The following is a 14,548-nucleotide window of genomic DNA, read 5'->3' as shown; positions in this document are numbered from 1 at the left end:
GCACCCGTATTGTTTTATGATTTTAATAAGACTTTTTCGTTTACCTATCGGCAATATCTCTTGGCTCGCGAACTTGCCGCCTTTTCGCGCTGAATTCCAAAGTTCCACCTTTCGCTAGGAGGACGAAGAATGCCATTCTGGCTGAGTGTGCCGTAGACCGGGAGATTCTATAGACATTGGAGAAAAATAGAGGCTTAAAGAAGATGACTAGAATCGGATATCAGCCAGTGGCGAAGATAAGTAGAATTACGCTGTCGTGGTCAGACACTGACGCGATGACCCGAAGTTCGTTCGATGGAAGAATTCGAGCTATTGTTTTTAACGGTCCTTCCATAAATAACCACGGACGTCTGAACTCACGAAATAGCCGCCATTCGTTTCACCTGTCACCGATGAAAGCCACGGACTTGTAATGGTAACCGAATTAATCGGTTCCAATCTATCCTCGGTATAAATTCGTCGCTGACGAGTTACGCATTGTAACTATGATCGAGCGTTGATCGCGCTCGCATTTCCCATGGCGCCCCGGTAAATAGTAAACAAATTAATTGTCGCCGACCGGGACCACAAACCAAGCGTCGCGATTGTTGCGCGCTTCGTCGATCTGTAGATTTGCCATGTACATGGACGGCGGATTTTCGAAGGGCAACCGTGCGAATCGATCTCGTAGTGGCACGTGGTTGCACGAAAAGCGAGGGAAATCAATCGGGAGACCCATTGTTTGTTCCATGGTCACGATTAATCGGGCTGACGCATGCCACGCCTCGACATCGCATACAAGTGCGCCACAGAACTGTTTTAATTTATGAATGATAACGCGTGTCTCTACGTATTTTGTGTCAACGGCGACGTATTTTTAGGAACCGCCGGTGTCAATTAGTCCGACGCTGTTCAACCGTAGCACAATTTATGTTGGATATTCGAACCGCGTATAGCCAGTGAAAGCGAGGATGAGCAGAGATGTCCAACGATGGCTAATGGCTGGAAGTCACGTAGCCATCGGCTGTCGACGGTATAATTGCTTAGAAGGAGAGCACTTTGCACTCATCCATAAAAATTCGATATTTGTATAATTAAAACTTTGTTTTACTCTTTCAGGCAAATCTCATACGATGTTGGGCACACCGGAGGCAGGGCACACATTAGGAGCGATCCCGTGCGCGATAGCTTGGCTTTTCCGCGGAATTTCCGAGCAGCGACAAAGGACAGGCGCCAGATTCAGTGTAAGGGTCAGTTGCGTAGAATTAACCACCGGCCAACAGCAGCTGAGGGATCTTCTCGCGGCTCACGCCAACGGTAAGTAAATACGAGCCGGATCACCGACATACCAGCCATGTAACCGCTACACAAAGCGTAGGTTGAGAGAATATAACGAGAAAATGAAGAAACAAGATGGAAACGCAAATACTCTTTCCACGTTTACCTACTACTTTCCAGCAAGTTCGTAAGAAACATCAGAAACTGAAGACTTATCTCTGTCCATCCATCCAGACACAGACACGTCCATTCATCATCCGAATCACCCAAGTTTGAATCGAGTCGGGGAAAACGAACCTTGTGACCACAGGACGCCGGATAGAGTTTCGGTTACAAATTACGCGCAACATTTGTAACGTAATCTCCGCAACGGCGTCGAACTTTTCTCGTTTTAACGCACTCCGATCGCGATAGCATTGTGCTCGCGGCGTGTCGAAGAAACTTGAGTCGTAAGAAACACTTGGCTCGAGCTTGGTCCTCTCGTTTTAGGAGTTCGTCTCCTCTAGTCTCTATAAAAGAAACGTCTTAGATCAATACTTATGTCTATGTCCGTATATATACAGATAAACCTAAACGCAGAGGGGTTGAAAGTTTCCACAGGTCCTCCGTGATAGGGTTGCACGTTCGCCGCAATTAATTCGATGCTTGGAACAATGCAGGGGAGTACAATCGTTTTGGATTAATTAGTGCCGAGTGCAGCGAAGAGAATTGTCGTCCGTCGATAAGCTGATTGCGGAGACTTGGTCTAATCTTCAGAACCTTGTTTCCTCTATCTAATCACGGATGCGTGGAAATCGATCACGCGAATTCTAATTATGGTTATACCTGATAAATCGTATTGGTGTTTCGAAGAGCGACACATGCGCAATTGTGAAAACAATGTTTGTTATAAGGAATAGTCTAAGTTAGGGTTCAAATATTCTACTAACGATCGGCGAAGATGGAGGAGAGAAAAATTACAATTTTCTGAAAATATCGATCGATAATGGACAAAACAGCAAGACTCAAAGTGAATTTGTCATCCTGGAAGCATCGTCGGGCTAAATTATATCGATAAAAAAGGAGTAGGCGGGATCGTAAGAGCCCGTTACGGTTCGAAATGCGCGGACTCGGCATAAAATGGAGAGGCAAATTACATCCGAAAACCGCATATTCCGCTCACTTGATACTACAGCTCGCGTTCCATCGAGCTTCCATTTCAGACGACTGGCTTCTCAGCGTCCTTCGATCGACAAGAATGGTCAGTCATAATGCCAGAAGATGCACCGATCGAACGCCCGTAAGAATGAAATCGTTGCTTTCAATTCTTGCTTCTTTTGGTTCTCGTCGCATCCGTAGAAGATTCGACGGATAGTATGCAGGAAACAGGACGAGAATCGTTCCGGTCGTCATTTGGTTTCGTCTTCACGGACCACCTCGTCCACTCGGTGGCCCGTAAAATTGAGGGGTAAGATTATTTCTGGTCTTCCCTCCTTTCGTCTTCCACGTTTTCTCTTTGTCTTATTCTCTCCCTCCGTACTCTTCTTCCTTGTTCTCGCTCTTTGCTCGCCGCCTGCGAAAGAATTGCAAGGAACAACTCCTAGGAGGACTAATAAGAAACCGAAGGGTGGATTCTTCTCTGCTGTGGTGCACTTATGGGAACTCTCTGGAAGTCGGGGAGCACGAGAAACAAGCTTTCTTCGAACCATCTCTGAAAATTAACCTTCGTCCACTTCTAACCTTCTCGATTCTTTTACGATATCGTTGAATAGCCGATATAGGAGGAAAACCATATTTTCGCATCAACTTTTCATGCTTGTTCGAGGTAATTGCCTCGCGAATCATACGCTCCGCTGTTCTTAGAACTCTGTTAACTATCGAGGGAATGTATCAACGACGCGCACGATGTTTAATGGTGGTTTTTTTTCGGAAACGACCGAGCTTTATCGCGCACTTAAACGTGTGTCGAAATTATCGTCGAAGCGATCCACGTGGGTGGTATGATGCATTAAGATTGAATTTAAAAATTAAAAAGGCTACGCGGACACGCGGTGCATTAAGAAACAATTCACGGCGTACAATGTAACCAAAGTTATCGTGATCGTGCCGTGAAAGAGGATAAATGCAAAAGGGTCATAATCCCAAAGGGTTACAATCGTAGTAAATTTCGCAGCTGACATTAACGCAGAAGTCGCGTGCCACGTTGGAACGTGGCATATTAAACTGCGGCGTCGAACGGTAAACTGTTCCTCGAACGTTGCCACGCACAGGAGCCCGTCCATAAACTGGTACCAATTCCTTTTTTCTTTTTTTTTTTTTTTTTTACTATTTACGCCTTTAATTTATGTACTCCGTGGAGCAAACGAAGCTCTAAGCCCTCTGTTTTAAAACGAACGCGACGATGTACTTGTATGGCAAATTTCAAGGGACAGAACTTTTCTCGCTGTTTACCTGTTTGTTTGTTCAAAAAGCTTAGTACACACGTTACTTTCTTCGAGTGCGATTTGCCTCGCGTTAATTCCAGTTTAGAAATGCGACGCGTGTGCGGATCCAAGTTTTAACGAAAGACTCTGTTTCCGGTTGACTGGAACGCTAACCGATTAAGACGCGGTGCAATTAATTTTCCAGGTTATTAAATAATTAACTCGTATCTCGAGGCCTGCAGAGACGTTCGACTGTCGCTTGTTTCATCCTCTCCTCGTTTCGACTTTCTCAGGGCGTTTCTCTGTCCTTTGTCGTTGCCTCGTGACTTGGCGCACCGAGAGAGCGTCGTTTCCCTCGGCCGACACACCCTCGAACTTCGACTTTTCTACCGGTGAACTCGATAATCCCGGCCCCGGTAATTATTTAAAGTTTTCGGCGTTTCCCGGGTCTCGAAGACCCGAGGACCAGAAACGAAATACCTTTCGTCTTTGCGGTAATTTACTTTTGTTTCTTTCACCCCTACTCCGCTTCGGTTAATCTTTACTTCCGCACCATTTTCGTTGGGTTTCTATTTGTCTTGCCATGGCGAGTGTACGCGATAAACGAGTTCGCAGGAACGCTCGCACCGCTTTTTGAGAGTAGAACGAAGAGGATGAGACACGCCGTGAATCTGCTGTGTATATACTATGCAGGTTTTCGAAGCGGTCGCGTGCATTTCAATGGTGGCGAGAAAGGAAAATATTTTCTAGGATATTTTTCGTATGAGATTCTCTCGCCGCGAGAGAGGCGAGACGAACGGCGGAGCTCGGGGCTCGCAATAATTTTCATCGTGACTCGCGCCACGGTTATTGTTTTATACTCCTCCGTCGGGTTGGCGCGTAAAGCGGATAAGAAGGAAGATAAGGACGAGGGAGGAGAGAATAATGGAGGAAACGTCGTCGTAGCTATGCCGTCACTGGAGCACGCCGCTTTTAACGTAACGCGCATAAAACGCAGATGGGAGTGTTCTTCCTTTAGTTTTGTTCCGTGGAATGCTGCGGAACGGAGACGGGGATCGATGGAGAATTGAAAGGAGTACCACGGGAATTTTTATTTCCCTTGGCTCGTTCAGGAATTGCGAGGGAATTTTCATTCGATTATGATCAACGTTACGTATCGCCTCTTGTGCCGGTTGCAAATAGGAAGAAAAGCGTTTGTTTCATTCGCAAATGCACCGGCAATGCAAAGATATTTTGCTCCCATTGAGAACAGAGGCGGCGCTTCGATCGCGCGAATTATTTGTCAATATCCATTTGTTTGTTGGCTGGCCGAAACGATCGATCGAATAACCTCGAAGCCGCGTGTTTGCATTTCGATATACACCAGAAAGTACATGGGATCGATAGGGGAGTCGGGCATGTAACCAATGGTGCATTTGCGGTCGAAAACAGTTTCTATTCGTTCTTGCTTTCAAAACGTGTATCGTAGTCCTGTTACCAGCTATTTTATTCATCGAATCGCGCCGGTTTGTTCAAATTATTCGGAGGATATTAGCCTGCTCGATGGGCGAATTAGATCTGTCAAGTTGATTTCCAGCACGATCGCGTTTCATCCTCAAATTTTTCACGTCGAAACACATTCGTTGAATCATCAATTGTCAACGTTATATTTGTCATAAAATCCCCTTCCGCTCCTTTCGAGTCCCCAGGATGAATCGTTTACCGGAGACGGTAACTTTTACGAGGGGGATACGAAGCGGGATCTACCGTGCGGTTGGCAATTAAAGAAAACCATCGTCGTCTTACGTACCGGCTGGCTTTCGAGCAAATGGTAGCGAGCAATGGCCCATGCCCCGGCCCTCTGTTCCGCGTCGAGCAGAAATTGGAGATCGTTTCGTTAACGACAGCTTTCCTCACTTCGTCACTTGAAAGTTTAATGACGTGAGGTCTTGCCAGCTTTCGGCCGGAAAGTAAATTGTTGGTTTACGCCGGTAATAATTTTTCTTATACCATCGTAAAAGTCGAACGTCGCGAATGTTCTGCGATCGAATGACTTTGACGTCGATCTCGTCTCCGAACGAGCTCTTTCCCTTTCAATTTCTGTCATGAACCCGAAGCGGGAGTATCATTCGTTTCCGCTATGTGAGAATTAGATAAAAATTTAGTCTTCGTTAGTTTTAGCGCTGATGATTTTTAGAGTTAACAACGCGGTTGCTTTAACGGAAAATCGGAGCGCTGCGAGATATTGATCTGGTGGTAGGGAAGTAAAGGGTAAATGCAATTAGAAAAATCTGACGTAGAAATTGGAATAGATCGATGCAGGAAACGGTAGGAAGAGAATATCCTAGAGTTTGAACAAAACAAACGTAGCAGTAACAGAAGCGTAGAGCGAACCATATGAAAGAATAACACGTGAAGTTAATTTTAATGGCCGTTCCATGGATTAACAGGCGAACGAGGGAAGCCGGCGAGGCGGCGTCTCTATTATCCTGTTCCTCTTTTTGCAAGATTTCACCTGATATGCCAGTGTTTGCCAAGCGTAGGGAAAATTCTCGAAAGCAACGGAGCGCGCACGAGCCAGCTTCCCACGCGTGTTTCATTAAGAGATTCGATTCTCCGCGATAATAAAAGTGTACCCTCAGCTTCTTCCTCCCACCGACCGGTTGTTCCGATCGGAGACGCGCGCGGTCATAAGAATCGCATAAAGCCATTGAGAAGGGAGAGCAAGCAATAAGTCCGCGAGTATTAAATTAAAGGCAGCTCGAATTAAAAGTACTCGCGCAATTTATTCCCGGTGTATAAATAAAGTTAACGACTAAATGAGCATTCCCGTGCTTATTACGGCGAGAAATGATTTATAGAAAACTTTCTCCGTCGGTCTCCCCTTCTTCCTCTTTCTTTCTCTCAGTTGGGGAAAAATACGCGGAACGTGGCTACGCGCGTCTCCCTACGGATCCTCGAGTTATAGTCAAGACGGGACTGACTTTCACGACGGACGAATATTCGCAGCCGCTTATTACCAGCTTTTCCCGTGGTGCCCTCCGGCTCTATCCGTAGTCTCCACGACCTACGACCTTTTCTACTTCTCAGGGCACTACCTGAAACAGAACCGTGGCCCTTCGCCTCTCGCTACTGCGCGTCCCCACGAGACATCGCCCACGAGGAGAACGAAGAGAACGAGAAAAAGGAGAAGAGAAATGAAGAGAACGGCGCGAGCCAGTGGTCTTTGCGCCGTACACTTATTTCGCCGAACATATGACCGTGCAGAGCACATCTTCCACAATTCCGTGCGACGACTGTTTCTACTTTAATACCAGGATCCGGGCGTTCGTTAATTTTCTTGCTTCTTCCCTCGCCGTTCCTCTCGTATTTCTTACGACACGAAAAGCGAAGCGTATAACGTAGACACAGGAGAAAAAGCGAAAGTTCGGCGTTACGAGCGAATGGAGATACCAATGGTCGAGCGAATTACAGGGAAAAGCTGCGCCATGTCCGACGAATTATTATCGATCCCCTGGAAAACGAGTTACCGCTTCCGCCGGTTCCGATCCGCGACTGATACAGCGACCGATGATTATCGGGCTCGCTGCGAAAGAAGAAAAAACAACGATGCCAGGAAGATTGAGGCTTCCGTCTGATTTTTCGCGCAGCCAAGAGAGAAGGTAGCGTTTAAGGCAGCGTTCTTTTCTGTTTTTCCCTCGTCGAACGACTATTATACTTCGAACCGTTTCGTCGTTTACTCTATTTTTAGACCCCTTAATAGCCGTCGCCCTATGTTAAACTTGCAGGCCAGTTTCCCTGGTAAGAACCAGCAACCGTTTCAAGGAGAATATACCTACGCGACGCGTTTGGCAAAACAGTCTCGTCGTTCTTGGTCATTCAGAAAGCCGGAAACAGATTTTTTCACTGCCCATCGTTTGGTTCACCCTCGGGGGAGTCGATTGGCCCAACTCTGCTAGTATTCGAAACGCGTCGAAAAACGATTTATCCGCCACCCTCGAACCCTATGCGAAGAGAAGACAGTGGTAAGCGGATCGCAGGGTGTATCCATATTCCGGCGAGTTCTTCTCGCGGAAGATCGGCGTTTTATTTCCACGGATTTCCAAGCAACGTCTCCTCGTCTCTTCCATCGTTGCGAACCACCGTCACGCGGCACAGATGCCGACAATATTACTTTTTCCTGTCCTTTTTATGGATATTGCCACGCCTCTGCTGCATTAATACGTCCGAGCGGGCATGCTCTTCTCGGTAACGTCGCTTTGTTTTTCGTTAACCTTGCCTTATATTCTCTCTTTTAACGAAGACGAACCGTTTGATCATTTGGAAATAAAGATCCCCAAGTTTGAAAATATTTGTGTCGTAAGATATTTTTCCATATTACGAGCTAGAGTTTCCTGTTTTTGACTCGTATTGCCTTCACAAGGATCGAGTTTATAGTAATCTTGTCTGTCTGCGGTCTCCAGGGTAGTTAGAAAATGTCGTAAAAAGGAGATAAATAACAGATATCATGCCGAACGATATAATGGAAACGAGGCAACCATTACGCGCTCTTTTACGATACTAAGAATACGTTGACGAGATAATAAACCGTTAATTGAACATTCAACAGGCAGATTAAGCATCTTATCTAAACAGTTCTACAAAACAGTTCGAAACAACAGTTTACGAGTATCCCTGTTTTTTCATATTTGTCCAGTGCACCTCGAGGTTCCGTAACAAAAGGAAATATCAGATTTTTACGGTGCACGTCTCGAAGAATCGATAGGTACATAATCACGATCGTTGTCTTTCAATATTCCCCCGGCATCGTTTCGCATCGAAAGCTTTCTCCAAGGCGCTGGCAATATGTCACTGGCGAGGCTGTACATAAAACACGCTGGTTTACGAGCTGATCAGATGGCGCGTGTGTTATTACGAAAACTTCAGAAACCCTTTCTCGAACGCAGAAACGCGATAAAATTTTGCTCCTCTAGAAGGTTATAAATTTCTGATCAATCTTTGCGTCGGATCTTTGTATCGATTTCACGGAGGACCTATCCACTGGTAGGATCAAATCGGGATTTTTCATCTATCGAATGACGCTCCTGACTAGATATACTTTTGAAGAAATCCGTGATAGCAGGACGACGACGACGAGGCTGTAACAGTGCTTTTACACTGATCACTATTTACAGCTACGTTCCGCATTACGTTGATTATTCGCGCAAAGACCCGTGGCTATGGCCAAACACAAGCCAGTCGTCGATAGTTATCGGCGATAACGCGCCGGGATATCTCTACGGCGCGCATCTTTCCACGTTTTATCGATGTCGTAAGTCAGCTGGAGACGATCCGCGGATATTCCGTGGTCTAGGCGGGGCCGATTTACGCTTCTGTCTAGCGTCCACCTGCATCGCTATGCCCCTCCTATCTGCGATTTTATTTTTCCATCAAATAACAGCGTCGGCTACTGAACGTTGCTCGCGATTGGCGTGCCGCTTACTTCCCCTCCATAACCCAACCAACGTTTTTCTCTGTATTTCCTCGTGTTTCTCCGCGCGATACTTCCTTCGAGTAACAACAGGAAAAGTTACTTTTATCCTCGCGGAATAATACCATTCCGTTAAGTGTACCATTTCACAAACAACTTACAGAGGGCGTATTTATTACGGTATTTCCGTGTCAAAAGAAACCGTGTCGACACGTGTTATTATTTACCGTGTAGGCTGACGACGAGCGTAACAAGGGGAACGCGTGTAACGTGATTTGCGACGGCTCTTTGTTCCCAGATTCCGAGCAGTCGCCGGCTGTGTACTTGAGGGACGACCCACTGTTCGGCAGCCTGCAGCTGCAGCAGCACAGCGAGCTTCGTGCACCGACTGCGGAACGTGCCGCCTTCTATTTGGACGCAGCGGTCGCGGGTCGACAACGAGAGGACGGAGACGCGCACATGCTCTACACTCTACACGTTTATCAGTACAGCGTCGCCGGCAAGGGTGGAGGTAAGTCACCGTTTTCCTTCCTCCACCGATTCCCTCTGCTCCTTCGTAGTCGCCGCTCGTAAACAACGTTTGTCATCGAGCTTCGTAAACTAGAAACCCTCTCTTGATCTGCAGCGGCTTCCGTTCATGGAGAGCGACGATTTTCCACCGACTCTGTGAAACTGTTTCTATCGTTTCTCGCAGGGTATCCCTGGACCCGATAACGCGATTTACTTGAGTATCATTATTATGTGGCGTATGAAATTTTTTGGGCACGCTGACACGAGAATCAAACGTTACGTTAATTAACGTTATTACATCCCCGTAATTTCTGCAAACTGATTTCGTGACACGAACCTTCATCTTACGTTCGTAGAATAGATAAACGTGTCAGTAGTTCACGCGCATTTCCAAGTTCCTAGAATCGTTTTCGTCGGTAATGACCAGATAAAGTTCCGAGCAATGACCAGCTAACGTAACCATATCGTAATCGATTTTTCACGCACGTCGAATATATTTGTCGATATTTTTAATTCTCAGTTGCCGGAGGCAGAAGCAGGCTGCACTTAATGGACTTGGGTAATTCGGATCGCGGCAAGTCCTCTGGCGGGATCCCCTTGTCGGGACTAGGCAATATCCTGCTAGCGATCTTCAACGGGCAGAAGCATTTGCCGTACAAGGAACACAAGTTAACCCAATTATTGAAGGAGTGTCTCGGCTCGTTGACGTGTCACGCCGCGATGATCGCCCACGTGTCTCCCAACGCTCAACACTACACGGAGACGCTAACCACCGTGCAACTGGCGTCCCGCATTCACCGAATGAGGCGGAGAAAGATCAAGTTCGTCGGTGGGGGCACGCAGGGGACAGGCAGCGGTGGAAGTTCCGGCGAAGAAGCGGCCAGGCAGAACAGCGAGTGCGATCCGAGCTCCAGCGATCTGTCGGCGGATACGGTGATCTATGTCGGTCCCAGTACGGACGACGCGACAGACGGCGAACATCCCCCCGTTTATATACCCAGTCTGAATTCCGGAGACAATCGTTGCGCTATGGGGAGAGTGCTTCGTGGATCAGCGGCAGAGAGACCTTGCAAGATGCCGGAAGAACGCAGTCCGGTTCATAAATCGACGAAAGCGGTGAAGACCTTGACGCAGACAGCCTCGAAGCAGACTTCTCCGGCGCACACCGCCACTCCGAAGGCCAGTCCGGCCAGGAAAATTTCGTCGACCAAGGTTCCCTCGTCGAAGGTGAACGATTCGCCTGGAAGCAAGATTCCAGTTGCTGCGCCTAGCGGTGGTTCGGACGAACAGTGGATAGACGGTCCCAGGATCTCCAAGTCGAAGGTCGCGGAGGCTAGACACATGTTGAAAGATCCTCACCACAAGAGGGAAACTTGGATCGACGGGCCCATGCAATTGACTGGTCCGCCTACGTTGCAGCTACATACTCAGCAACATTCCTCTGGCTACGGATTCATGGACAGCCACAAGAAGAGTATGATTAGAAAGTGGGTGGAGAATCAGTCGTCACAGATCCAGAAGAACAGACACGCAGCAGCCAGAATCGAGTCTTCGAAGATGTCCGGACAGTCGTCGCAATTTAAGGAACTGACCACGTTCAAGACGTGCGGAGCTATGGACGACGACGATACTTCGTTGTCTACGGTCGAGAGCGACAGCCTGAAGGCGAACGAGATCGAGGATATCACCGAGAAATTGGGCGCCAAGCTGAATCTTCTGAACGTCAAGTCCAACACGGATTCCGGACTGGATCTGACAGCCAGTCCTGTCATGGACGACAGCGTGGACAAAGGGAAGCTGGATCTTCAGGAGGACGAAGACGACGACGAGGAGATCGTTGTACCTCCACCGTTGCCCCTCATAGAGCCACTGAGCAACGGAGTGAGCAGAGAAGTCTCGATGGAGAGCCTGAATCTGTCGCACAAGGACATAGTCCTGCCATCCAGGCATTCGTTGTCTTCCGAGGACGAGATCTTAGAAATCGTCGAGGTCGAGGATTTGGAACCCGTCCCCATGCAGGACTCGTGTCTTCAAGTGACGGAAGAGGACATCGCGATGTGTATGGGAGAAAATCCTTTGCCCGAGAGCGATCAAGAGGAGCATCCTTTAAGAATTCTCAGTCAAGAGAATCTCACCGTCGTATCGACGTTCACTGGTAAGTAAATATGTGCGTTTTTTATCGTCTACGCAGTATTCCATCACTGTTCGGTATTACCATCCGCTTGTATCGCGGGGTATTACGCGTGGAAATATTTAGAGCTTTCCACGATGGTTTCTCGCGACGTTCATGTCGCAACGTGTCCTCTCCGCCGTTCTATCTTCCGATTCTTTTTCTCGTTCGAAGAGTACTCGAACGAAATGCTTCGAAGATTGTTTCTGGAGAGAGTCGATTCTTAGATCTTTCTGGCTTGGTAATAGCGCGCTCGATGGAAAACAATCATATTGCGAGGAAAAAAGGAGAAGACAGCTCGAGGATTGTAACGATCGAGAAGAGAGAAAGGGAGATTGGAAGCGGCTCGATATAATTACTCGTCAATACTCTCCGTCTTCGAAGCCGTGCTCGAAAAAGACTGCTTCCAACTAAATGCGCTGTTCCTTTTCATCGCTACTTATCTTGCCATTTCTTTCGTTTTTATCGACGACCGAGCAGCGTCTCGCTAGATAGACAGGAAAAACGAATATGTATTAATTTGCAGATTCGATGTCGGTGATGTCGGACACGGAACGATACAGGCCTCAGTATCCGCCTCCAGTTGGCGCCGGTGTCCTGCCCAGGCCATACTTCGACCACGAGGACTTCCTAGAGCAAGAGACCAGGCACAAGTTCGACCAATTGGCTCGACTCCACGAGCTCTACCAAAGCAAGCTAGCGCTCGCTAACGTCTCCAACTCGGTCACCTATCAAAGGGAGAACTCTTCGAACGTCAGAGAAGCTCCATGTAAGTTTCCGAAAGTTTGTTCCGAACAAGAGGACGCTACTCGATCTTTCACCAACTGTGTGTGTTTTCTGTGTGCGTTATCGACCCTTTCGTTGCGTTTCTAGACTCCGACTTTCTTCCTTTTCCGAACCTCATAACCGCAAAAAAGGCTGTCGCCTTCGATCGGCTACGTCTAGCAAGAATCTGAACGAAACGAAACCGGCAACGAGAGGGTCGAGTCTCATCGAGAAGAGTCCTCTAAAACAAAATCACCCTGTCAGCCAACCGGCGTAGGTCTACAACAACTATCACATTAACGCAGGACAAATTCCAGCCGCCCCCGTCTTCCGTCCGCCGTCGCGCTGTCAGTCCTTGTCCCTCTCGGACGTGATGTTCAACGACAACGCGAGCAATCACGGCAGCATCTACAGCGAACCGGCGTACATCGCCGGCAAGTCCGATCAGGAGAAGATCTGCGACAATTGTCGTCAGAGCATGTCGAGACCGGCCACTGCTTCCTACTGGTATCCGAACAGTGTGGCGCACATAGCCAGTCCCCGGAGATACTGTGGCAAACTGGGTGACTGCAACATCTCCAGCCTGAGGCATCCCGATGGCGCCTCGAATCCTAATCTCAAGGAAGAGGTGGAGAGGCTACCAGGGAACGGAGCTTCAGGTTCAGATCCAGAGGAGGAATACGTCGAGGCGAAGAAACTGTTCACGGCGGCTGAGAGGCCTGAGAGGACTGTCACTGGCAAGTCCGATATCGAGGAGGATCTCAAGGTTCAAGGTGAGAATTTCGATTTACTCGATTAAAAATTGGAAACTGTCGATTAGCTCTGGATTATTTGGAACCATACAGCATCCATAGGATTCTACAATCATCTTCTTTGTTTTGCTGTAGCTGAGGTTTGGTTTAGGTATAATACCACTGAGAGTATTGTATCTCCAACTTTCTTGCAGCAACAGCACCGTTGCAGCTGTCCATTCCATCACCGGCGCCATCCTCGGGACGAATGCAGCGTAAAATTACAAGTCTGGGCTCTTCGATGGGTCTGAACAAGGAGGGCTACGATTCTGGCGCCGATTCCACGCCACGGGCAGCGAAACTCTCGCCAGCTACTTTGTCTAGGCATCGTGCGGAAAGTTCTGGCTACGACAGCATCGTCAGAGACAGCGAAACCAGCAGCATCGCCAGCGACTCGTCCAGGCATACCGGAGCTCTTCAAGAGCACCAAGGTATATTTATCGCCGATTTCCTGATACTTCTCCGCGATCTCGAACGAGAAACGCTTGCAACGGAAAATAAATATCATCTAGAGGAAGATCGATAGAAACGTTGCAATTACTTGGAGTAGTTAGTTCGTAGTTAACTTCTCAAGAGATTGACCGATACCGCATGTCCTTCTTCACATTTCATTAGTAACTGCATGCCATTAATTACGTATTCCCTATCACTCGAAGAATCTTGCACAAGTAAAATCGTAACGATCTGTCAAGCGTAAAGCAAACGCAACTAATAAAAGACGAAAAAAAAAAAGAATTTATCGATAACGGGAAGATGAAATCTGTGCATGTTTGTAACATCTAACGATTGCATAAAGTCACGTAGATAGCTTAGCTTGCCAGCTAAAGCTCCGTGAAACGATGTAAAAACCCTCTAAAATGGTCCCTCCGTACGGTGGTTCTCCTCAGGTGGCGCGCTGGGGGTTCTAACCTCGACGTTGTGCGGGTGTTTCAGCGGTGGAACAGCGGGTGGCAGAGTGCGGGCTCCGGTCACGGGCCCAGTGCCGGGCCCATCTGCCACGGGCGCCATCCGCGCTGCCGGGGATACTCGCGTACACAAGCGAGGACGTGGACATCCTGGACAGGCGCGCACGGTTGCGCTCGGATCCACGTGGCACGATGTCCAGGATACACAACCTGCGACTACGGCAGCGCCTTCTTAGGCTAGAGCTGCGTGACGCTAAGAGGCGCCTGATGGTGCCCGATGCTCGCTGGAGCTACGATCG

At 48.1% G+C, this 14,548-nt stretch overlaps 1 protein-coding gene across 4 annotated transcripts in view; it reads left to right on the top strand.

Moving 5' to 3' along the window:
- Positions 1–14,548, top strand: part of LOC117231999 — a 257,984-nt gene that overhangs the window by 240,261 nt on the left and 3,175 nt on the right. Inside the window, exons 9-15 of one of the 4 annotated variants that reach the window (XR_004493050.1) lie at positions 1,099–1,296; positions 9,407–9,619; positions 10,139–11,773; positions 12,315–12,557; positions 12,871–13,326; positions 13,500–13,775; positions 14,232–14,547. Coding sequence is in view for 3 of the 4 variants with exons in the window: in XM_033491062.1 (XP_033346953.1) it covers positions 1,099–1,296; positions 9,407–9,619; positions 10,139–11,773; positions 12,315–12,557; positions 12,871–13,326; positions 13,500–13,775; positions 14,278–14,547 (3,291 nt within the window). In the remaining variant the exon portion in view is untranslated. The other 3 variants (XM_033491062.1, XM_033491064.1, XM_033491063.1) reach the window with 3 other exon arrangements.

Source organism: Bombus vosnesenskii, unplaced genomic scaffold (assembly GCF_011952255.1).
Source record: "Bombus vosnesenskii isolate JDL3184/JDL3185 unplaced genomic scaffold, Bvos_JDL3184-5_v1.1 scf7180000013277, whole genome shotgun sequence".
Taxonomy (NCBI): Eukaryota; Metazoa; Arthropoda; class Insecta; order Hymenoptera; family Apidae; genus Bombus; species Bombus vosnesenskii.
The sequence above is the reverse complement of the archived record's forward strand: the minus strand, read 5'-3'. Positions and strand labels throughout refer to the sequence as shown.